The 21340-nt window shown below is 47.4% G+C and overlaps 9 protein-coding genes across 9 annotated transcripts; 6 read left to right on the forward strand and 3 right to left on the reverse strand.

The window, feature by feature from the left end:
* Positions 1-277: 277 nt before the first annotated feature.
* Positions 278-3032, forward strand: I302_103447 (uncharacterized protein; the record flags this gene model as incomplete). The annotated part of the gene is made up of 12 exons (XM_019188814.1): positions 278-362; positions 457-588; positions 655-731; positions 797-945; positions 1055-1346; positions 1422-1739; positions 1811-1959; positions 2031-2166; positions 2235-2471; positions 2587-2721; positions 2791-2863; positions 2923-3032. 12 exons carry the CDS (start codon positions 278-280, stop codon positions 3030-3032), a joined length of 1893 nt encoding a protein of 630 aa, XP_019048376.1.
* A 1784-nt stretch (positions 3033-4816) lies between these two features.
* On the forward strand, positions 4817-6508 carry I302_103448 (uncharacterized protein; the record flags this gene model as incomplete). The annotated part of the gene is made up of 6 exons (XM_019188815.1): positions 4817-5077; positions 5251-5337; positions 5419-5617; positions 5677-5846; positions 5911-5998; positions 6069-6508. 6 exons carry the CDS (start codon positions 4817-4819, stop codon positions 6506-6508), a joined length of 1245 nt encoding a protein of 414 aa, XP_019048377.1.
* Positions 6509-6921: 413 nt separating this feature from the next.
* On the reverse strand, positions 6922-7890 carry I302_103449 (uncharacterized protein; the record flags this gene model as incomplete). The annotated part of the gene is made up of 1 exon (XM_019188816.1): positions 6922-7890. One exon carries the CDS (start codon positions 7888-7890, stop codon positions 6922-6924), a length of 969 nt encoding a protein of 322 aa, XP_019048378.1.
* Positions 7891-8822: 932 nt separating this feature from the next.
* I302_103450 (uncharacterized protein) lies at positions 8823-10082 on the reverse strand (the record flags this gene model as incomplete). The annotated part of the gene is made up of 1 exon (XM_019188817.1): positions 8823-10082. One exon carries the CDS (start codon positions 10080-10082, stop codon positions 8823-8825), a length of 1260 nt encoding a protein of 419 aa, XP_019048379.1.
* A 1046-nt stretch (positions 10083-11128) lies between these two features.
* On the forward strand, positions 11129-12016 carry I302_103451 (uncharacterized protein; the record flags this gene model as incomplete). The annotated part of the gene is made up of 1 exon (XM_019188818.1): positions 11129-12016. One exon carries the CDS (start codon positions 11129-11131, stop codon positions 12014-12016), a length of 888 nt encoding a protein of 295 aa, XP_019048380.1.
* A 492-nt stretch (positions 12017-12508) lies between these two features.
* I302_103452 (uncharacterized protein) lies at positions 12509-14944 on the reverse strand (the record flags this gene model as incomplete). Its single annotated transcript, XM_019188819.1, has 4 exons — positions 12509-13929; positions 14008-14221; positions 14290-14676; positions 14738-14944. The coding sequence occupies 4 exons, from the start codon at positions 14942-14944 to the stop codon at positions 12509-12511; spliced, it is 2229 nt and encodes a 742-aa protein (XP_019048381.1).
* Positions 14945-15409: 465 nt separating this feature from the next.
* I302_103453 (uncharacterized protein) lies at positions 15410-17394 on the forward strand (the record flags this gene model as incomplete). The annotated part of the gene is made up of 10 exons (XM_065869672.1): positions 15410-15497; positions 15562-15605; positions 15665-15740; positions 15821-15946; positions 16035-16123; positions 16232-16386; positions 16496-16775; positions 16911-17021; positions 17089-17179; positions 17339-17394. 10 exons carry the CDS (start codon positions 15410-15412, stop codon positions 17392-17394), a joined length of 1116 nt encoding a protein of 371 aa, XP_065725744.1.
* Positions 17395-17844: 450 nt separating this feature from the next.
* I302_103454 (uncharacterized protein) lies at positions 17845-18895 on the forward strand (the record flags this gene model as incomplete). Its single annotated transcript, XM_019188821.1, has 4 exons — positions 17845-17859; positions 18148-18559; positions 18699-18796; positions 18887-18895. The coding sequence occupies 4 exons, from the start codon at positions 17845-17847 to the stop codon at positions 18893-18895; spliced, it is 534 nt and encodes a 177-aa protein (XP_019048383.1).
* Positions 18896-19446: 551 nt separating this feature from the next.
* I302_103455 (uncharacterized protein) lies at positions 19447-21172 on the forward strand (the record flags this gene model as incomplete). Its single annotated transcript, XM_019188822.1, has 6 exons — positions 19447-19677; positions 19760-19902; positions 20019-20397; positions 20475-20509; positions 20581-20899; positions 20993-21172. The coding sequence occupies 6 exons, from the start codon at positions 19447-19449 to the stop codon at positions 21170-21172; spliced, it is 1287 nt and encodes a 428-aa protein (XP_019048384.1).
* Positions 21173-21340: the final 168 nt, after the last annotated feature.

The raw sequence follows: 21340 nt of genomic DNA on the forward strand, positions 1-21340 counted from the left end.
TGATATGTATGACACGCTTTCAACGTCGACTTGCTCAATCGACGAAGCGATACGAAGAAAGTGATGACATCATCATTTATCGTGTTCACCAAAACATGGAAAATGCAAAGACAGGTTCTCAATGGTCATTCAACTTGTCACCTTGTCATCTTGCATCTTTCTACCTACTTTCTGTAGAATCACTAACTCGCCTGTCTAGCTACCTGTTATTGTATCTGCTCTTCGCGAGTGTACTACGACATAAAAACACCATATTAACGCTCAAAAACAAGCAAAAATGGATATCGATAAAATGTTCAAGCTCCCTTCCCTGCCCGCCTCGGCGGGGCAGAAGCGGAAGATGCCTGATGCTCCTACTCCAGGTGAGCTCACGGCTCGCGGCCATATCAGGGCGTATAGTATGCTGTCATCTATTGAGGTGGAATTCGCTGACATTCTGTACTATCGACGCAATAGAGATGCTCAAAAAGTACAAGGCGGCCGAAGTTGAGCCATCTTCCGGTCCTCAACCTCTCCCAGCCAATGGGAAAGGAAAGGGCAAAGCAGCAACGGTTGAAGAAGAGGACGACGATGACGCGTACAATGCTGGTAAGCTGGCGATGGTGCTACTGATTGTCATGAAGAACCAGCTGACAAGTGAAATTCTCGCTGCAGCCGACAGAGACATCTACGAAGGAGATGAAGACGATGAAGGGCGATTCTTCGGTGGAGGGCTGAACAATGAACAGCAGGTATGTCCATATCTTCAGCTAGAGTGTCATGTACAAAGGTTACAGCTGACGTGTGTATGATATAGCAAATCCTGGATATATTCGATAAAGCAGGAGACGAAGAGGATGGCCCAACACTTGATTTACCAGGTTTGAGAAGGCAATTAGGTAAATTTGAGAGGATAGTTAATAAGAATGCGGAGATGAGAGGGAAGTTCCCTGATGATCCGTCAAAGTGGGTCGAGTCTACTTCTGACCCTTACTGCCTAATCTTGAAATCCCATGTCGGGTCTAGTGCAAGTATATCACCCAACGGACTACTGACATCAATTTTTGTGATATAGATTCATCGAATCAGAATCTGACCTGGACGGCGCGCTCAAACAATTCCTTCCCCTCACTCAGAACCCTCCGCTATTCTTTCCCGAATTGGTCAAATCGGGTGTAATAGCCTTATTGACCAACCTCCTCTCCCACGAGAACACAGATATAGCCATAGACGTCATCGAGGTAGTAAGGGAGTTGTCGGATGAGGATGTAGGTGCTGAGGTGGATGATTTGGAGGAAGAAGAGGATGAGGAGAGTGGGAAGGCTTATAAAACTAGATTGGCGATGGGTGAATTGATTGATGAGTTGGTATGTTCTCATCAGCTACCTCATTGCAGAATCGGTTCTAGGAGAATGCTGAAGTTGAGACATGGTATTTTGCAGTTGAACAACTCCCTACTTGACCTGCTAGTCGCAAATCTCTCCCGTCTGAACGAAGAGGAAGAGACGGATTCCCAAGGAGTCTTCCACATCTTGGGAGTATTCGAGAACCTCCTTTCGTTCATGCCGCCCCTGGCAGAACAGATCGTAAATGATACCAACCTCTTACCGTGGTTGTTGAATCGAATCAAACAGAAGGAATACGATTCGAACAAACAATATGCTAGTGAGATCCTGGCGATACTCTTGCAGGATAACAGAGAAATCATCTTAAAAGTTGGGGAATTAGATGGTATGGACATACTCTTACAGGGGCTATCCGTAAGCTATTTGTATTTCGTCTAACAAACGCGGTGGAGCAAGTGAAGCTTATGATATATTCTGGGTGGTAGCAATACCGCAAGAAAGATCCGGGGGATAGTGAAGAAGTGGAATACATGGAGAACCTCTTCGACGTGCTTTGTTCTCTGCTTAGTCAGCCGGAAATGAAGAAGGCTTTTGTCGATAATGAAGGTGTTGAGTTGATGGTGTTGATGATGAAGTGAGTACTATCTTCGTTCATATCGAGTCATTAGCCGTGAAGCTGATATTGAAAATTGGCGCGGTCCTCAGGGAGAAACTTCTAGCCAAGACTCGAGCGATCAAAGTGTTGAACTATGCGCTACAGACCGAGGACGGTTCGGAAGGATGCGAGAAATTCGTACAGGCTTTAGGACTGAAAACATTCTTCTCGGCGTTTATGGGCAAGGTGAGATAGCTCAATCATGTGTTCCCTCCTTGACCAGCTGACCTTATACCTTGTTTAAACATTGATAGGGCGAAGGCAAAAAGAAGAAACTCAACGCGACTTCCTCGTTTGAAGATGAGGAACATCTCTTGGGTATACTGGTATCGTTGTTTACCAACCTTGCGTCGGATACTCCTGAGAGAATACGGTTGATAGCTAAATTCGTGGAGAATGGGTATGAGAAGGTGGATAGGTTGTTGGAGATGAGGGAGGTGGCTGAGAGTAGGTTGAGGGGGGTGGAGAAGGATATTAACATGGAGAAGCGGGTGGGTATCCACTCGAAACATACAAAATCGCACATATCCAGCCCCACTTGCACGCAGTATCATCCGTGGAATTAGAACATTGATGAATGGCTAACGCTAATCTTGCTTGGTATAGGTAATGCAAGCCAACAAAGAGGAAATCACAGATGTAGAAGAGACGGAATGGTATTTGCGTAGAATCGATTCGGGTCTATCTTCCTTGCAAAACGCGGATTATATACTAGCTTGGGTGTGCATGGAAGATGATGGGGTGAGTGTAAATTCAGATAACCAATATCATTGGGGAAATGAGAAGCTGACTAAGGTATACGCTACATAGGCGATGACCCACGCTAGATTGCTCTTATCAAGAAAAGACCAATCGTTCAAGAATGTCATAGCTGTATTGACGGGTGAGCTTGAGTTTCCAAATTCGAGGGTGTAATAGCTGACAGAATGATATGGTCTGCAGAATTCAAAGATAACATCGGGGAAGACGATGAAGAGGAGGGAGAAGCACAGCCGAATTTACAGAAGATGATATTGGAACAACTCATAGCGTTCATGGAGGGATTGGAATAGGGTCATGCATATGCTCGAAGAGTTCTTAGGAATTGCCGTCACTTACGAGAACATAAGCGAGATAAGAAAGAGCTGCTCGTCCACGTTGAGAAGACTTCGTTCGGTAAACCTTTTGAACACCGCCAACGCTGAAGTCCACGTTGACGCTGACATGATGATCGCGCCGTACTTTCTTTCGCCTGGCGGAATAAGTCCGGAAGAGGGTATCCTTCCTCCAGCGCCCCTTCTTTTCATTCGTTATCTCCCCCTCAAGATGTTTCTAACCAAGCTCCGCTGCTCTTCACAGCCCGGATGCCGAACGCACGGACCACATCGTGGCAATGCCATACGTCGGTGGAGCTTTTCCGACTTGATATGAGCGCATCTGATATCCGCCGAAATAAACTGAGCAGCATGGTCCGGTCCAGTCCCATTCGCATTCCGAAATATCAAAGTAGACTCCGCGTGCTTCACAGTTACTACATAGTACGTACGTACGTACACCAAAAACCTCTTATCGCTCAAACCCGATATTACGGAGCTGACGATCCTCGCTAAGCGCGCTAGGTCGGTTGAACCAATAAGAAGCTGTGGTTATAAGCGACAATGATACTGAGCCCCGCTCCAGAATGGTTCCTGAGCGTATACAGACCCCGCGATTTACCTTTACCTAATCGTTACCATTTTACCATTTTAAATGTAAAAAAGTTGTTCGGGCAAGATGGAAGAACAGGCAAAACCCAAAACTCGCTTGCATGATTCGTCCTGTAGATGTACTTGCTGAGTTGTGACTTGAGCCGGAAGCTCGGCGGAAAGATAGATGACGATCATGTTGTAACAGTACGCATGTGCGACGGGTCCGTGCGCTTAGCGAATTGAATGGTATGAAGTGAGATGAGTGGATTTTATGAGTACTGGTACTGGTGTCAGGCGGTTGTTGGTTCGTTATCTCCACCGTGTCTATTCGTTTGCTCTATGACACATCCATCGCATACGTTGTATAGTGTGTATTAGTCTAGTAGTCAACTGTGCATAGCATAGCATAGCATCCCACTCACTTTCGGTATACCGGTCAGATCGATCGGATCAATCAAATATCGAATTGCCTCGGGGTTGAACAGATACAGAACCGAGAAATACTACTACTGTAGTTCGCTTATTCTTTGCGACAAAACATCCTTTGGCTTCAACTAGTATTTCGCAATAACTGTTCAACTGCAGTGTCCCTCCTTATATACATTCCCACTTTGTTCAAAGTTCAAGAGTATCACCTGCATACCATATACCAGCGTGTATTCTCCATTCAACCAGGAAATCAACGATTGAAATCAGAATAACCGGTTGTAATTTACAAGATTTCGACAGATAAGAAACATCCATCAAAAGGTGAATAGTGACCACGCGGATCAACACGCTTTCGCTCCAACAAAACAAATACAACGACCCTCCTTTGTGCTGTCATTGTCATCATCCTATATTCTACGTGCTACATCCGGAGAAACTAGAAACTAGAAAAAAAGCAGGACGGTAATAAGGATCGACTCGCCTCTTCTCTCGGACTCGGAGAATCACCTTACAACCACATATCATCGTTTTGGTTTCAACACAGAGTATCATCATTACCACCGCAACACAACATCAACAGATCAGGTGGAGTGATCGTCATTCCCATCCCAACTCAGAATTTCGGATCCAATAGCATCCATCAAAAGCTAGAACAATCCATCATCACCGTCTATCAACATATATAAATACCCTTGCTCTCTGTCCTACTCTGCCCATACATCCGCCATTCACATTCCACAATGACATCGTCATTAGCCTTACCACCACTCAAATCTATAAACGGCATGACACTCACCACACCCTCTCCTACAGCTGGGCCATCAACCACCAAACGAAAATCACCTTCCCCGCCGCCTGTCCCTGCTGACGAGGACGAGGACGAGGAGAATGAAAGTGAGGATGAGAAGAAGAAAGGTCCCGGAGGAGCAGGGGGGAAGAAGAAGAAGGATCAGAAGGAGAAGGGGAGTGAGTATAAGTATACGAGTGAGATTAGTCAGATGGTGAGTACTGGTTCTTTGCTGAAGGAGAGGCGAATAAGTGGGATGAGCGAGCAAAGGAGGGGGACCATTATTGGTTGGTAGAGCTGGGGAGGACGGCGGAGAGCTGGTAACTGGGTGATTGGGTGTCATACACAATGCAGTGCTTTAGCTAACCGGACTCCTCCTTACACTAGATGTTCGTATTTGGCGAGGTGCAAGACCCATTACCGGAGACAGTCAGGCTGGTCGAAGATATAGTACGAGGACAGATAATAGAAATAGTGAGTGATCAACCCCCCAACAGGCGTTCACATCGTCCATTCATACCCTCACAATGCTGATCCTTTAAATCTATACCCCAGGTCACTCGAGCCCGTCTCCTCACGCACCTTCGATCATCCCGTTTCCTATCCGCCGAAGATCTCATATTTCTCATCCGAGATGATCGAGGGAAGGTGAATAGACTAAGAACGTATCTATCGTGGAAGGACGTAAGGAAAAGAGCGAAAGAGGACGAAGAGAGAGGTGGAGATGTAGAGTTGGAAGTGGAAGGTACAGATGGTGAGTCTTCGGCATAACTCAGATATCGAGGTATGATGCTGAATTAATTCCTGCTTCAGACAAAGCCGCTGCTAAAGGTCGAAAGACAATGATGAAACTCCCGTGGGAACTCCTCACTCCGTTCTCAGATTACCTCCGTACCCTCCCAAGCAAACAGAATAGAGATGATGATGAGGAAGAGGACGAGGATGAGATACAGGCTCATCAAGATAGTATGCAGAGACTCAGGGTGAGCTGAATCTCCTGCTTGTATGAGTAGACCACAGCTGATATACTGAATATTGGTACGATAGGACGCCGATGAGATCACGAAGAAGATGACGAAGGATGAGTATGTACATTATTCGGATTGTCGTCAGGCGAGTTTTACATATAGGAAAGGTGAGTTGCGGCTATCTTCCCTTTTCGCCTGCATATCATGGATACAACGCTGACTCTCCTACCTATTCAGCCCGCCGATTCAGAGAATTCGTCAACTTCTCAGCCTACCTCGACGTCAAACCCAACGACGACATCATCGACATCCTCGGTTTCCTCTCCTTTGAAATGGTCAGATCACTCTGCGTAACAGCATTAGAACTGAGAGAAAGTCTGGAATTGACCAAACCCCAATCAGACACCAACACTTCTCCCGTCAAGAGAAAATCGACGAGCGAAACTTCACCTAATAATAGTAAGAAGTTGAAGTTGGACGATGCTGGTGAGAGTAAGAAAAACACCAATCAACCTATATCACTCTTTGCCCCTCCGCCGTCTGCTCGACAACCGCTCTTACCTGGGCATATACTCGAGGCGTTCGCGCAGATCCAGAGGACTGAGGCTGCTAGTAGAGTTGGGGGGATGAGGAATTTTAAGAGTGGATTGGGTAAAGGGAGGTTGGCTTTGGTGTAGTCATAGAGAACCCGATATCAGAGACACGTAGAAGAGTGAAAACTGGAGACGGGATGGAAACGAGAAGGTTGGCATGGTACATGCGCAGCAGATCTTTTCTCGCCTTTTTGAATTCTGGGAATCATTTATTGAATATAGTAGTTGGTTGTAGATTTATCAGTTGTGAATATTCGTTTTAACTTAGGTTTCGTTGTCTTTCCTGGCAGTACACAAGATGCATATCAGGTAGTAAGAAAATTGCCGGATGAGAATACGATGAGAATTTACAGTAGTCTTGTGTTTTTCTCAGAGAGACCACTCAAAAACAAACTTCTGCAAACTGAGCTGAAAGAGCAAGTGCTCGGTATCAACAAACGCAACCAGCATCGTTCCATTCCTCACTGCCGCTACCGTATGATTCAATCGAGAAGCATCTACCGATCTACGTTAGATGGGCCAGGCTCTGAATAAGTTTTGGAGGTTTCTCGAGGAATCAGCTTTCCGAAGCCCACTTGCCTCGAATGACTGCGCACTACTTCTCCCGGCTCACAAGAGACCAGCTCAGAGTGTTTTCTAGGACCCGATCTCGTACTTGGATCGACGGTCGACCCGGTGAGAGATACCCGTGGGGAAGCGTTCGTCCTTTCCGGCAGGGTATCCGCGAGCATTTGCTTGTTACGTTCTTTAATCTCCCGGACGTTGTCACTTGCTTGATCGGTGACCTCTCGCCAATGACCGGTTTCATCTATTAAGGAAATCAGGTTGCGAGATTTGGTGTTGCTTGTGTCGAATCTTAGATGGGTTAACACCGGCTCTGTGGGATTGTAATTCCTACTGACAGTTCTAGTCTGAGGATCCCAGCAGACATCGATATACCATCGGTTGACCCGTGAGTTGGGGCTTGGTCCGTCCTGCCATTCACTTTTATTGAAACGGCGACAATTGATCCAGTCAATACTCTTGCAATGGCAGCTCACCGCAATAGTCTCAAATGCGGATATCACGTCGGTGGCTATCGCTTGGTGCGAAATTCTTTTCTTGTGACCACGGCGCTTCTCGTTGGTTGTTCCTAATATATGCACGTTGATCAAGTCACAATGGATCGTTCCTTCCACAGGGATCTCTTGGCCCCCAAAATCCACTTTTCCTTTGAAAGTCGTAGATGGTAATTGGACATTCACTCCGTCGTCGATGAGCCTTTGGGTATAGTTGTCACCAGGCGTCCGATGTACGCGCAAGGTTGCGGTGATCTCAAGAAGTCGTAATACACCGACACCGTCTTCAGGCATTGTCCAAGTGTCGATAGCCCCTTGGTCAATCTCATCAAGATATAGCCTAGCATTATGACTTTCGCCTGTCTGCGTGTGTATAGGGGCGCTGGTGGCGTCAGTGGACTGGGACATGATCTGATCTAAACGAACACTAACCGATGATCCGGCGTTGGTTGGTTCTCGGATTGGGGAGATCCGGGTGGGGATGAGATACGCACTGGAAGTCTAGGAGAAAGACTAGTTCTGAGAGAGAGAGCAGATCGACTCCCACGTCTTTTGTACCATCTTAATAGCACACTCCTTTCGTTCAGGGCTTCATTCGCCATCAAGGGATTACTTGAAGGGGATGACGTCGTTATCAAAAGTAAGCTGGCCAGGTAAAGCTTCCTGAGATGTCTTCTGGAGAGACTGACGAGGCCTACAGCGCAAGGAGGCAATTCACAAAAGAGTGGCATAACGTCATTCACCCCCCTTCTGTACGACCAAGCAACCCCTTATACCTAGCGAAGCAAAGTCTCATAAAGGTGAATCAAGAGATCTTGAAATCTAGGGGGGCAATAGGTGATAGTGAAAAGTGTCATACGTCAGCCCCCTGAATGGATAGTGGTCTTCGTTTGTGGCGGTTGTACAGAGTATAGTCTCTTTGAGTCAAAGAGGACTCTCTTTACCTTTGTCGAAAAAAGCAAGGGCGGAAACCACGAAGTATGCACTGCCTTGAGCACGACGGCACATATCCCAAGCGCCACCGCTCACAGGCAGACCCCACCCATCCGCAAGACCCGTCTTGACAGAGTCGCTTCCCATACGGAATCAAACCTGAACAGGGACAAATTGACTGGAGCATTTGAGGCATATCGAGTCACAAGATCACTGGTGGGCGAGAATACATCAATCGCTATACTTCCGGAGGGGTGAGATTGGCGTCTTCGACCTATAGAAGCTGATGCGTATGATATGCGTTCTCACCTCACTGGAGTTCGGCTAGCGCTTTTGGCAGACATATCCTGATGCATAGACTACTACTATATCTGTTCACTATCCCTAATTAATCGTTCGTCGAACATCTAGCCACCTTTCTTCAGCAGGCCACGCCTGAGCTGTGATGAGGCCGTCTTCAGAAGTTTCAGCTTTCCACGCACTGATTTCCTGAGCGAAGGTCTGCTTGCTGTTGTCTCACATCCGGAAGCATCCGAGGCCGTTTCTTCAGTAGTCGCTGATCTGACCCACGAACTCATAGGGCGTTCTAATGGGTCAGCTTCTTCCCCTGCATCTAAAGATCGTTCACCAAACTCTCCCATCGAAGGATCGTAGGTTGAACCGGTACGCAAAGGTCTGCTTGCTGTCGTCTCACATCCGGAAGCATCCGAGGCCGTGTCGTTCGTGGTCGCTGATCTGACCAGTGAGCTCATAGGGCGTTCTAATGGGTCAGCTTCTTGCCCTGCTCCTGAAGCTCGTCCAGCAAACTCTTCCATGCGAGGCTCGCGGATTGAACCGGTAAGGGAGATTAGGGGAGAAGCCAGTTCTGTCCCTTTCACCATATACGTTAGTGATCTGATATTCGAATCGATAATCTTCTGTACTTCCTGAACATCTTCACCAGTGACCGAATGAAACTGAGGGGTCCCCCTGCGCTCTTCGCCCTTTCTTGCCCGTCGATCGATCTCAATAGGGCGGCGGGGCACAGTGTTGGGTTCGTCAAGAGACAATTCAGTTGAGACCGATCGTCTAGGCTGATGGGTTCTACTGAGAACTCGAGTCTCAGCATCCCAAAAGACATCGATATACCGTTGTGACGCTGTTGGACCGGAGATGGTCTCAGCAGCTGTCGGATTCTGGGACCCGTTCGTGTAGAAATCGGGGCAATTGATCCAGCTGGGATCAGAACAACTGCAGTTCACCGCGATGGTTTTGAATCTTAACATCACATCAGCCTCTATCGCCGCCCAATTGTACCTTCGCTTATCGGCTCTGATTATTTCATCGGTTAACCCGAGGAGGTGCATGTCGTTCAACTCAACATCGATGGCCCCTTCCACTGGGAACTGCTCGTCTCTATATTGAACTATACCTCTGAAGGTGGTTGGTGCAAGTACAACCTTCGCTCGATCGTCGTCAAAGAGCGATCGCGTGTAATTACTTTTTGATGCCCGGGGGACGTCCAGGCGGACTACCGAAGACGACAAACACAGGGACTCCGGCTCTCCTGAATCAGAATTTAATTCGATCGGCCCACCGTCGACCTCCTGTATGTGCAGTCTGGCATTGGTATTGCCGCTGCCCAATGAGGGAAGGGTATAGGTCGGGGTTGTGGTAAGCTCGTCCATTGAGTATCGAGAAAAACCGAAAGAATGGGATTATGTTAGATGGGCTGCACTAAGGACTCAGATGGGAAGGCAACTATTAGCGTTCTGTATATATGAAGGAAACAGTAGGGATATTCCTTAATTTAGTAGATAAATGAGGGCCGAACAGCTCGCCTGTGTTTTTATACCCCCCAGGTTGTCTGGTCGCTCAATCCTTCACTCGGCTTCCTTCGATGTGAAAGGATCTCGGAAGGGGATGACATATGATGGCCATCAGAACTAGCAAGGTCAAGCTTCCTGAGATATCTTTGAGAATGTGCGAAGTTCGAAGGGCTAGGAGGCGGTCATCAAAAGAGCTCACACTCAAGGGATATGACGAATTGTGCAGATCGACATGGCCCTTGGATCGGTGGCTTATTGCCGCTGGCTGAGCCCTCTCGAAGGCATGTAGATTTTTATCGCCTTTGTCAATAGAAGTCAGAGCAGAAGCTCCATATTCTGCACCGCTTTTTCGTAAGACGGACTATTGCGCCGGGACCGGGGATGAAAGGATGGTGAGCCCAGACTTTGTTTGCTGATGATCTTCAACAAACTCGCATGAGTTTTAGACCTGTAGAAGAGTACTTTGAATGGAGCCTCTGAGGTCATGCTGTACAACTTGGTCTTCGTTCGTTTTCTTTTCCATTGTGCGTAGAAGACGAGGTCATGTTACATGTAGCGAGGCCAAAGGACATCCTACCTTTGCCAAGGTATAAATTCTCTGACAATGCAGCAGTAAAGTACCATATGAAGGTATAAGATAACTTAACATCCTCATAATCATCCAGTGGCAATTAATCTGTCTCAAAAAGTGCCAACATCCATCTGACACTCACGTCTTGAAAACGATAAGCAGCAGTTCGGTCCGATCAGAGACTGGTACACAGTAACGCTAATTAGAAAAGTCTGCGAAATCAGTCACTTTACTAAGCCCTTGAGCAACAGTAATTACTACTTACTGCACATCAACTCCGACGATTACAGAATCTGTACATATTCCGCGCCACCAAGTCTGTTCTCACACCAAGATGCAGCCAATTGACTATGACTTTTATGGCCCGGGAAGCCGCGAGCAGGTCTACCTCGTCCTGACAAATGTGTCACATCGCGAAGGCATAGTGGGTGTGACTCAAGGTCAAGGCACGTTGACCATGAAGCCGTCCACATTGCAGACGGCTATGGCCTCCAAGAAGGATACTGTGATTGTACCTTTGTGCAATTTCCAAGGATACATGGAGCATGTCGATCTCAGCAGAGGAGGGTCAGACCAGGACCAGGAGGAAGTTTCTCATAGATACCCCGTTCGCGGCACCATATCAGCCTATCATACGGGGCATCTCTCGGACGATCACGTTACAAGCAGGCTCCGAGGCAAGACTCTACTGAACAAGGTAAAGACGTTGGGTCTTGCTTTCCGAGACGCCGATGAACTGTCAAATTGGTTCACTCGATCTCTGGATCCTAAGCACCTCACGACTGACCCGCTGGGTGACCACCGGACGGGAACATTCCGTTTCCCCGTCAAGCAAGGTCTGCCTTTGAGGTCGGGTGTTCCCAGTGAAGGCCGCAACTCGATACCAGGCGAGCCAGTCGATACCACTCTGTGCGCTAGCCTACTCCATGAAAAGACCTTCCTCATTTCGAACAAAAATGACAGGGAGACGATCCCTGGTCTCCTCGAGGTCTTCGACGGTCGTACTGGCCTGAAAGGACAGTCCAGGGTGGGCTTTATGGTGAAACGATCAGAGAAAGTATCGGATGATCAACAGATGATCAAGGACGCCCAGGATTTCTATGCTCAAAGCCCTCCCGGGAGAAACGAGAAAAAAATACGTAGGATCTTGGAATTGGATCAGAAATTGGATCAACAATTGGAGCAAGAATTGGATCAAGAATTCGATCAAGAATTGGATTAAGTCACAGAGCAATTCGCCTCATCACTTAACATCGATTCGAGAAATCATGGTGAATACGAGTAGGGGGTGTCTACCGCCTGCACCGGTAAGGTAGGGACACCGCCTGTCTGCTATGTAAATTCTTCATTCCGCTCCAATCATCCAGGACATGCATGTAACCTTGTGTATAAGACCGTCTCGATACATAAAACCCTTAGCGACATCGCCCAACCTGCTCTCCCAGTCACCCCATTTGCAAGGGCTGTAACAGGACGCTGCAAGTCTTGCGAGTCTGATCATCATAGAGGTATGGCCGAGCCCTGCTCACACCAATCTTTCGAAAGACTCGCATCGAGTGCAAGCAATCTGACGGCCATGTCCTCTCCTCTACCAAGTAGTCATGTGATTCATGAGCTTACAAGCGATACAAAGCCAAAAGCTAGATACAACCATCATAGTACAACTCTGTACAAACAACACTCCGTTCGAGTCGTCCTCGCGGGGTGTTGTCCCTTACCACCCTAAGATCTCTTTCCCTCTTCCTATAGTCTCCAAGGAAGTCATGATCAACCTCGACCAAGTTCCCCTAAAAAGCAAAAACCCAATAATCATCCACCACCAATCTCTATCTTTCCTCGATACCATCTCTCTCGACCTCAACCTCGAAGTAGATAGTAAACCTTCCTGTGGACCCATTCCACTTATATACCCGCCATCTACCTGTGTACTCGTTGAGAAGATCAAATCCAGCCCCAAATACCTTTCGACGGAGTATCTGAGAGATTGTAGTCTCAGCATGAAAAGGAACAACAGCGTCTTGATCAGATCTCTTTTCCTGTTCCTAGAGTACTTGGGTCGTATTGAGTAGTTCTTCCCTCCGCCAGAGGAGGAGGAGGGGATCTTGATCACGGGGTATCCGTACCATGGATTCGAAGTATCGTACTCATCCACTACCTGGGCCTGGGTTTCAGAATCGATATAGTGTTCACCCAGCGAAGGGGGTTCCAATGCACCAGGCGTAGACGGACTTTGTTGGCCTGTATCCAGATCTTCTACTACACGAATGGTATTTCCATCGTATCCGCCTTCATCCGGACTCTGCATATTCTCATCGGTCTGGATCGTTGAGTTCTCACCCAGCTTACTAGGTGTGCTAACTCCATAAGACCGTAGGACCTTCGCATGATGCTGCTGTAATCTATCGGAATAGGTTCTAGCATTCTTAAACCCTTCTTCGTTCCTCACACCCAGTAGCCTGAGAGGGGGTCTCGACCTCCTTTCGTTTAATGTTTGATCATTGGTACCACCCAGTAGAGCAGGTCTCAATATCCTCCTAGGTTTCTCCACTTCTTCTTCTCCTTCATGATGACTACCAGACTCCGTTTCAGAGTCCGAATCAGATAGTAGATCGAGATTGGCCAATCTAGATGGTGAGAGGTAGAGATGAAAATCCGATAAAGACTTTATACGTTGAATTGCACTTTGTCCATTCGCTATGGGCGTCTTGCTCTCGTTGATCAGGGGTGTTGACTTCTTGGAGCTGCTTCTACGTGAAAGCGAGGGTTTTAGAATCTGTGACTGTGGTAATACATCATTGGTCGGAGTGGGTTCTTCAACTTCCAACTTCGACACAATCTCTTCTTCTGTTTCCTCATCTCCAGAAATAGGTTCAGGGGGCGAGCTCGCTTCTCTGGATTTGGTCATTCTCAGTCCAGCTCCGAATCGCCATCCTCCGAGGTTGACTGCCGAGCTGTTTCTCCGACTTCTCGCTGGTGTAGTTGGGGCCGAGTAATAGATATCGGCGATCGAAGCGTATGAAGCGTTTCGAGATGAGGAGGCAAGAAAGGGCTGATCGAATGAGGAGTGGTGGGTGTAATAGGAGTATATGGGATTATGAACTGAGGAGAATGCGTGAGGGTGATTGCCTCCGTATGCTAAGCCATGATCACAGGTATATCAGTGGACATGTTGACATAGTACCCTTGGATGAGAGTATGGCTCAGCTAGCTCACCCTCCGGTAATCTGTGCAAATCAAAGACAGATTCTAAGGCTTGCTTCGTGTCTAGGAAAGCGACCTTCTCGAGAGCTGATTTAGGTAGTACACGTTTGACAACGTTCCACATTGATCGGTGGGTCCATCCTGCATTCACGACGTAGACGCTTTCGATCATCCCTGGGAAATTGTTGTGGCCGACTGACAAAAGAGTAGGTAGAAGCTCGACTTCCTGTAAACGAGTCGCATGTGTTAATTATTACACAAGAAGCTTGGAGTGATGTTGAAAGTGCGACTCACCATATTCCTGTAGCCCGCTCCGTTGGCATCGACCACAACACACATCCCTTCTCCACCTTCCCCTAAATGGGTTTTCTTGTCCTTCGTCCATATCCCTTTAACCCAATAATCCCTCAACGTCCTCCTGACCATTTCCAAAGCCCACCATGCATACGCCTTGAGATCATCCAATTTCCCATCTGCATCTCTGATAACTTCTCTCACAGTGAGCACAGCTATGGGCCGTCCTAATCTATCGGTATGGTCCGGTAAAGGCAGTATGAAGAACAAGGGTGATTCGGTATATGGAGAGAAGGAGGGTACAGGGGAGTGAAGAGATAGAGTAATACGTTGTTGTAGGGTACTCAAGAGGGCGGTGAGCGTCTTAGTCTCGTCGAATCGATGTCTCTGATTCATTCAACCACGGATGTCAATCTCTGACCGTTCTATTTGAAAGTTAACTACTCACCCTCAGATGCCTGAATATGGTATCCATATCCTTGATCCACTCTTCCAGCCCATTCCACTCATCTTCGTCCCATCCTTCCTGCGCTCTGAGCTCCTCGGAATCGTTCCCCAGATCTTGCTGTATTCGCTGTGTGAGGGGTAGGTAGGCCTCGTACTCCGCTCGTGAGTTTTGGAACCTTTGTTGTGCGGGTGGCTGTGTTGAGGACATGGTCGATCGATTGTATGTTTTTCCTCTTCCTCAATTGATTACCTCTGTTTCGCGAGTCCGCTTCTGCTGTCCATGTGGGTCATACCATCTCTGTGGTAAATCTCGATTGATCTCGTCCTATTCTGCCTTGTGTCTCCGTTAAGCCAGCTTTGCGATGATGAGTGATGGGATACACCATAGTGAACGATGGGTGATGGATGATGACGTTTTAGGCAAATACTGTAGGTTGTTCGGCTTATCTACCATCCTTTATAACCGGGTACCATCAAAAGCGGACATGACCGAAACATCTGATCTCAATTTGATTCCGTCTTCGATCAAATCATCAACATCAACTTCCACGTCCACTTGCTACTAACCCAAAACGCGTTTTTGACAGTTCGTTTTATCAATACCGTCATCGAAACTCGAACTGTGCAGCACTAGTATCCATCTTCTTGCTGACATCGCAACGCCCAATCTGAGATGCTCCCATCGAGTATCTTGTTCGTCCTATCGTTGGTGCTGTTATCGGGATGTCTAGCTGCGGAATCGCTATATAGCGTATTGGGAGGTATGTACTTTTCTCATTTCGGACTAGGCTAGTGTCTCTGGCTGATATAGGATGTATGGTACAGTGAAGAAAGATGCTTCGGAAGCTGATCTCAAGAAAGCTTATCGAGTGGGTCTGCTATGCTCATAAACTACTAACAGTAATGCTGATTCCACCGACTCATCCAGAAATTATCGAAAAAATACCACCCGGATATCAATCCCGACGAAGCGGCTCATGAGCGATTCATAGAAGTATCGAAAGGTCAGTAGACTACCTTCATGACTATGCGGGCTCCTGGCCAGATATATGATGGACTGATTCGGATTCACACTACTACTCAGCTTACGAAGTGTTGTCGGACACGGAGAAAAGAGGAATATACGATAGACACGGCGAAGAAGGGTTGAAGCAGCATGAAGCGAAGAAACAGGCTGGGAACCAGGATCCATTCGCTAGGTTCTTTGGAGGTGAGTCGAGTCTCTCTCCAGTCTGGAGAAGAAAAGCTACTTCACCTTATGGTCTCGAAAACGCTGATTGTAATATCATTCTCTGCAGGAGGGGCACCGCAGGAGCAGAAAGGTCCAGGCTTGATAACGAATTTGGAAGTATCCTTGGCAGATATGTATACCGGAAGAACCGTTGAGGTGAGTGAGGCCTTGTAAAATCTCCATCTTCTGCTCGGATATACTCCTTCTCGTCGCTAAAACCCGACTGAACTATTCGATACTAAGTCCATTTATTACCTCTTACAGTTCCAGATACCGCGTAAGATAATTTGTACGCACTGCCACGGGTCCGGAGCAGAATCAGATAGAGATATACACGAATGTCAGCATTGTGGAGGACGGGGCGTGACTGTTCAGAGACATCAGGTGTTCCCTGGGATGTTCACCAATGTACAGATGCAGTGAGTGCCCTAACACAATCTAAAGTTGTGACTTCTCCTTCACTTTTACCACTGTCGCGATCCGCCCTCATCCCGAAGTCCCGCTGACTGATCTCCCCATCATACACAGATGCAACCACTGCCAAGGTAAAGGCAAACGAATAACTCGACCATGTCATCTATGTAAAACCGCCAAAGTGATAGATACGGATCATACGCTTGCGGTGCATATCCCTGCAGGTGCACCAGAGGGATTCGAAGAGGTTTTCAGTGGAGAGGCAGATGAAAGTACGGAATGGGAAGCTGGAGATGTTGTTGTTAGGGTAAGAAGTAGACGAGAAGATGGACAAGGTAGCTGGGGTAGGAAGGAGGGAGGAATCACGGGGAGAATTGTTCTGGGTGTTGCTGAGGTGAGTGCGGCGCGATTTGAGTCGCCTTCATCTGCCTTATGAGCGCTTCAGTCATTTACCCTTTCGAATTTTTGCCCAACTTGAGCATGACTCGCTTCATGTGATTATGCTGACTGATGTGTGATCCTGACATAGGCATTACTCGGCTTCGAACGGAATCTCACGCATCTCGATGGAAGGACAATACCTATAGGGAGGAAAGGGACTACTCAACCTGGTGAAGTGGAAGTGATAGAGGGTGAAGGAGTGAGTCGCTGTCTGGACGGTTTATTGCGAGCGACATGGTGGCTGATGATCAACCCAACGGTCATAGATGCCTGCATATCTTGATGTACCACAGGGTGATATGTATATTGAGTATTCGGTAGTGTTACCCACGGAAGTCACGGATGATACACAGGAGAGTGAGTAGATCTCTACTATGGTTTGTGTCTCGTAGCATTGCTGACCGTACAACTCTACTATCACTGCTTCTTCCCCTTAACTCCATGTCCCTCCCACTTTGCCATACCTCTCTATCCCGCTAAACCTGACCATGTCGATTCATCCTCTCTGAACATCAGATCTCCGAGATATATTCGGGTACCATCCACCTTCGTCTCATCATGATGAGCTATGATGACTCGTCGTTCATAGACAATGCACTCATAGACATACTGTACAATGCATTAACATCGAGAAACAGGAAGCCACATACGCTGATAAGATGTAAATGCCGCACTAACCCCATGGGGTTAGAGGTACCAAGGTCACAAGTCAGGAACGTCAATCTGGGGTTTGACTGGTTTGACTTGTATATCTTTGCGTGATTATCCGATATATGAGGTGATAACTGTATGAGATGTCTCGTGATCAGTTGACTATTATATACTACTCACTGCTATAGTAGTAGTCGGTATATGCGTAGTCGTATTCCTTGGGGAGATGTGATATCATACTATATATACCTGCAAGTCGTGCTGTCACTCTCTTCTCCTTTCTACACTTTGTTATACGTACAATACATCACCCATCACACACCTTATCAGACATACTCATCAGATTGCGCTCTGTTGAACACCACGACAAGATGACTAGGACAGAGGTGAGTCGTTATGTCTCACGTCGTGCTGGCTCTTGAGTGGAACCATGAGCTGACGAGATGCTGCTCTTCTCTTGTATCTGCTATCGATTCTTTGCTCTTCCACATTCCTCTTTGCTCTTGCTGGTGGTTATCACTCCCTCATTACACAATACTGTCACTGGGTGCGTGACCATCAACTGCTGTCGTGATGTAACACCCGTCTTTCGTTTCATGTCCTTCGTCACCCCCCATCTTCACCTATCGCCATCCCCTAACACATCTCTTTGACATACCTCCTTCACCCCCCAGAGAGCCCAAAACCCCGCAGCGATCTCCAAAGACCGACACTCCCGTTCCGGCCTAACCAAGACCGAGCTCTCCCACAAGGGCGGGGACGGAGCGCACAACTGGGGCTCATGGAAGACCAAGGGTCAAGACGAAATCTCAGGTCGGGAAGATGCCAACGGAGAGATCTTCCAACTGGACGAAGATCAAGCTAAGAACGGAAACCGAAATGGGAACAAGGCCGAAGAGAACGATAATGACGTGATTGGCAATCTCAGAGGTAATGGGAATAACGATGTTGAAGGGAATATCGCGAGATCCCCTGCGGAATCTACTGGAAGTCTCGATAGACCCACTCAAGGTAGGAGGATGAGTAGCTATAGTGAGGAGGAGAAGAAGGAGGCATTGCAATATCGAGGGGGATGGCACAAGGCTGGTAAGTCTACTGTTCACTTGGACTACGTTACTCTGTCTCACTTCATTGGGTCTGCTGATCCGAACACCACCTCTCCCTCTTCTGTCCGTTATTATACGGCTGTCACATGCTGATGTATCTCCCATCTACTTCAACGCAGGAGTCGACCTCGCCCACATCGCAAGAACCTCATACGGGATCGCTCAATCTCCTCCATTGGCTACTAGCCCCTCCAACGTCAAACACGGATTCAACTTTGTAAGTTGTTTCTTCCGTTGTCTGTTCATCCATTATACATTCAAGGTACCAAGGTAGATAGCTGATTCCATTGCACCCTTTGTCATTTAGAACAAGTGAATGAAATCATCTTTCCTTCAGTATCACACCGTTACATGAGAAGTCAGGTCAATTTATCAGGCAAGTAACATAAGATCAAAAACCAAAAAAACGAAAAAAATGAATTATTGGGTGAATGCATTCGTGGAAAGAAAAGGAAAAGCAGTAAGAAGTTAATGAAGTTTGTATTTGTATTCCTGAGGTTATCGAATAAATGAAATAGGTATATGCATCGAATGGTCTTTCTATAGGCACAACGCGCGAAGCCGGGCGCACTCGTAATGAATGAAGACCGCAAGGCTTAACAGGTGGCGGTATAGCTCATTGATTACATCACGAACTCCGAAAGGATGAACGTCTAGGATGAGGCAAATCATACGGTACTATCTATAGGCGTTTGAAAGGAGTGGGCAACGAGAAACCTTTGTTCCGATATACGATTCTTCCTTTCATGGTCTGGTTGTCCACTACGCTGTTGCTCGAGATAATGCTACAATTCACTGAGGCATCCTCCTCTAAAGTCAAGCACGTCCAACACACAAACAAGCTAACAAAATATAGTGACACTACCAATGGCGAGTGATTCCAAGGATAAGAACACAGACCGACATCGTTCGTCCGGCAGTGGAAGTGGGAGTGGCAGTAGTAAACATAGATCTGATCGTGAGCGATCGTCCCGACATGGATCTGGATCGGGGGGACGAGAGAGGTCAGACCCGCAGAAAAGGGTAAAAGATACGGCAAAGACTGTTGGAGATGGTGCGGGGAAAGCGTACAGTTCAGTCGCAGACCTATTTGGAGGGGTGAGTGGTAAATAAGATCATCCCATACTCTCAAAGTACTGCATTGCTGACCCAGCAGGAATGTACGGGTGCATCGATCTAGGAGAAGGAATTGAATCGCACAATCAGGAGATATAATCCCACATTCTACGAGTTCGCAGATAAGACTTTCCTGAAGAATTTTGGATTGGCCAATAAACCAAGTAAATTCCTGTTGTTCATCATAGCATTGGGGTTGATCCAGTCGTGAGTAGTTACTCCATCGCTCGCAACTCTCCAATCGTGCTGTACCATGATTCATTGTACCCTTTTGATATACTGCTGATGGGAATATTCATCTTTGATCGACTTGATGGCTCCAGGTTCATCCCCCTCTTCCAATCGCCTCTGGACTTCGCAGCCCGCTGGCTAGGCTTCCTCCTCCTCTTCGGCACCGGTACATCCGAGCTGAAAGAAGGCTTCGCAAGCAGTCGAAAAGCCAACAAGATCAAATCGCTCCTCACCATCATCGTCCTCCTCTCGGCACTACAACTAATCCCAAACTTCCTCTTCGACACGTACTACCATTTTGGAGCATTGTGGTCCTTCTTCCTACCCGTCATATTATTTATCACACCATTTAAGGAATCGCCGGATCAGACTCTCGCTAGCATATTGTGCGATACCTTCTTTGGAGGAGCGGCGATGGTGCTGGGGGGGTTAATACCTGATTCGATGAGTGGTGAGAACGGTCAGAACATGGTGGGTCGTGGTTACCATCTCAAAATCCGAGTAAACAATCACATTGGATGTCTGCTAATGTGACAGAATGTTGATAGGCAATATTAGCAGGAGTAATAGTAGCGGGTCTATTGTAAGCTCCCCTCCTCTTCCCTTACTGTTCAATCTTAGTATTGTACATGGTACTCATGTGTATGGCCACAGCTGGATAGGATACCTAGGCTCCCTAGCATGCTACTTGATAGTCTGGGCCTTCCTTTCCCTCTCAACCATCAACACCCTCGGCGCACCCTTCATCTCCAAAGAGGACAGCTCATCAGGCTTCTACCGTCAGATGAAGATCTGGCACTGCACAATGGCTATATGGTTATGGCGGTACCTGGTCAGCGCCATCGAGGGGATATCCATACCAGGTATAATCTCCATGATAGGGTTGATTCAGCATTACTTGCCGAGTTATTTCCTGTGGATGACGGGGTTCTGGTTCGCGATGCTCATGACTAAGAAAGTGGAGAAGAGATATGTGAGTCACCCCCTAGTTCAGAAATTGGAATAGGACTGGAACCAAGGAGAAGGAGAAGAGCAGCTGACGAGGATTGGTGTTGTGCGTACTCAGAAAGCCGATACGTGGTACGCCAAGTGGCTTATGGGTGTTAGTGATGCCACTTCGCCAGCGGTCTCTTCTGGATCTGCGTCAGGAAGATCGGAAAGGCAGAGCTCCTCGGCAAGACCTTCGGGATCGGGGCAACACCGATCGTCAAGATCTGAAAAAGATAAGCGAAGCAGTAAGAAGTAGACCGGAATTCATTAGACGCATGCATGACTAGACATATCCTCCATTTTATAGGGCAGACATCTCTACTTAAGATCAGACTATCAGCAGACCATCTCTCACACCGCTTTGGGGCTTGCGGTTAATATAGGGAGTCGTGGCAACTCACATACAACCGTCATCTGCTCTGAA

The sequence above is a fragment of the Kwoniella bestiolae genome, chromosome 2, assembly GCF_000512585.2.
Source record: "Kwoniella bestiolae CBS 10118 chromosome 2, complete sequence".
NCBI classification, from domain to species: Eukaryota; Fungi; Basidiomycota; class Tremellomycetes; order Tremellales; family Cryptococcaceae; genus Kwoniella; species Kwoniella bestiolae.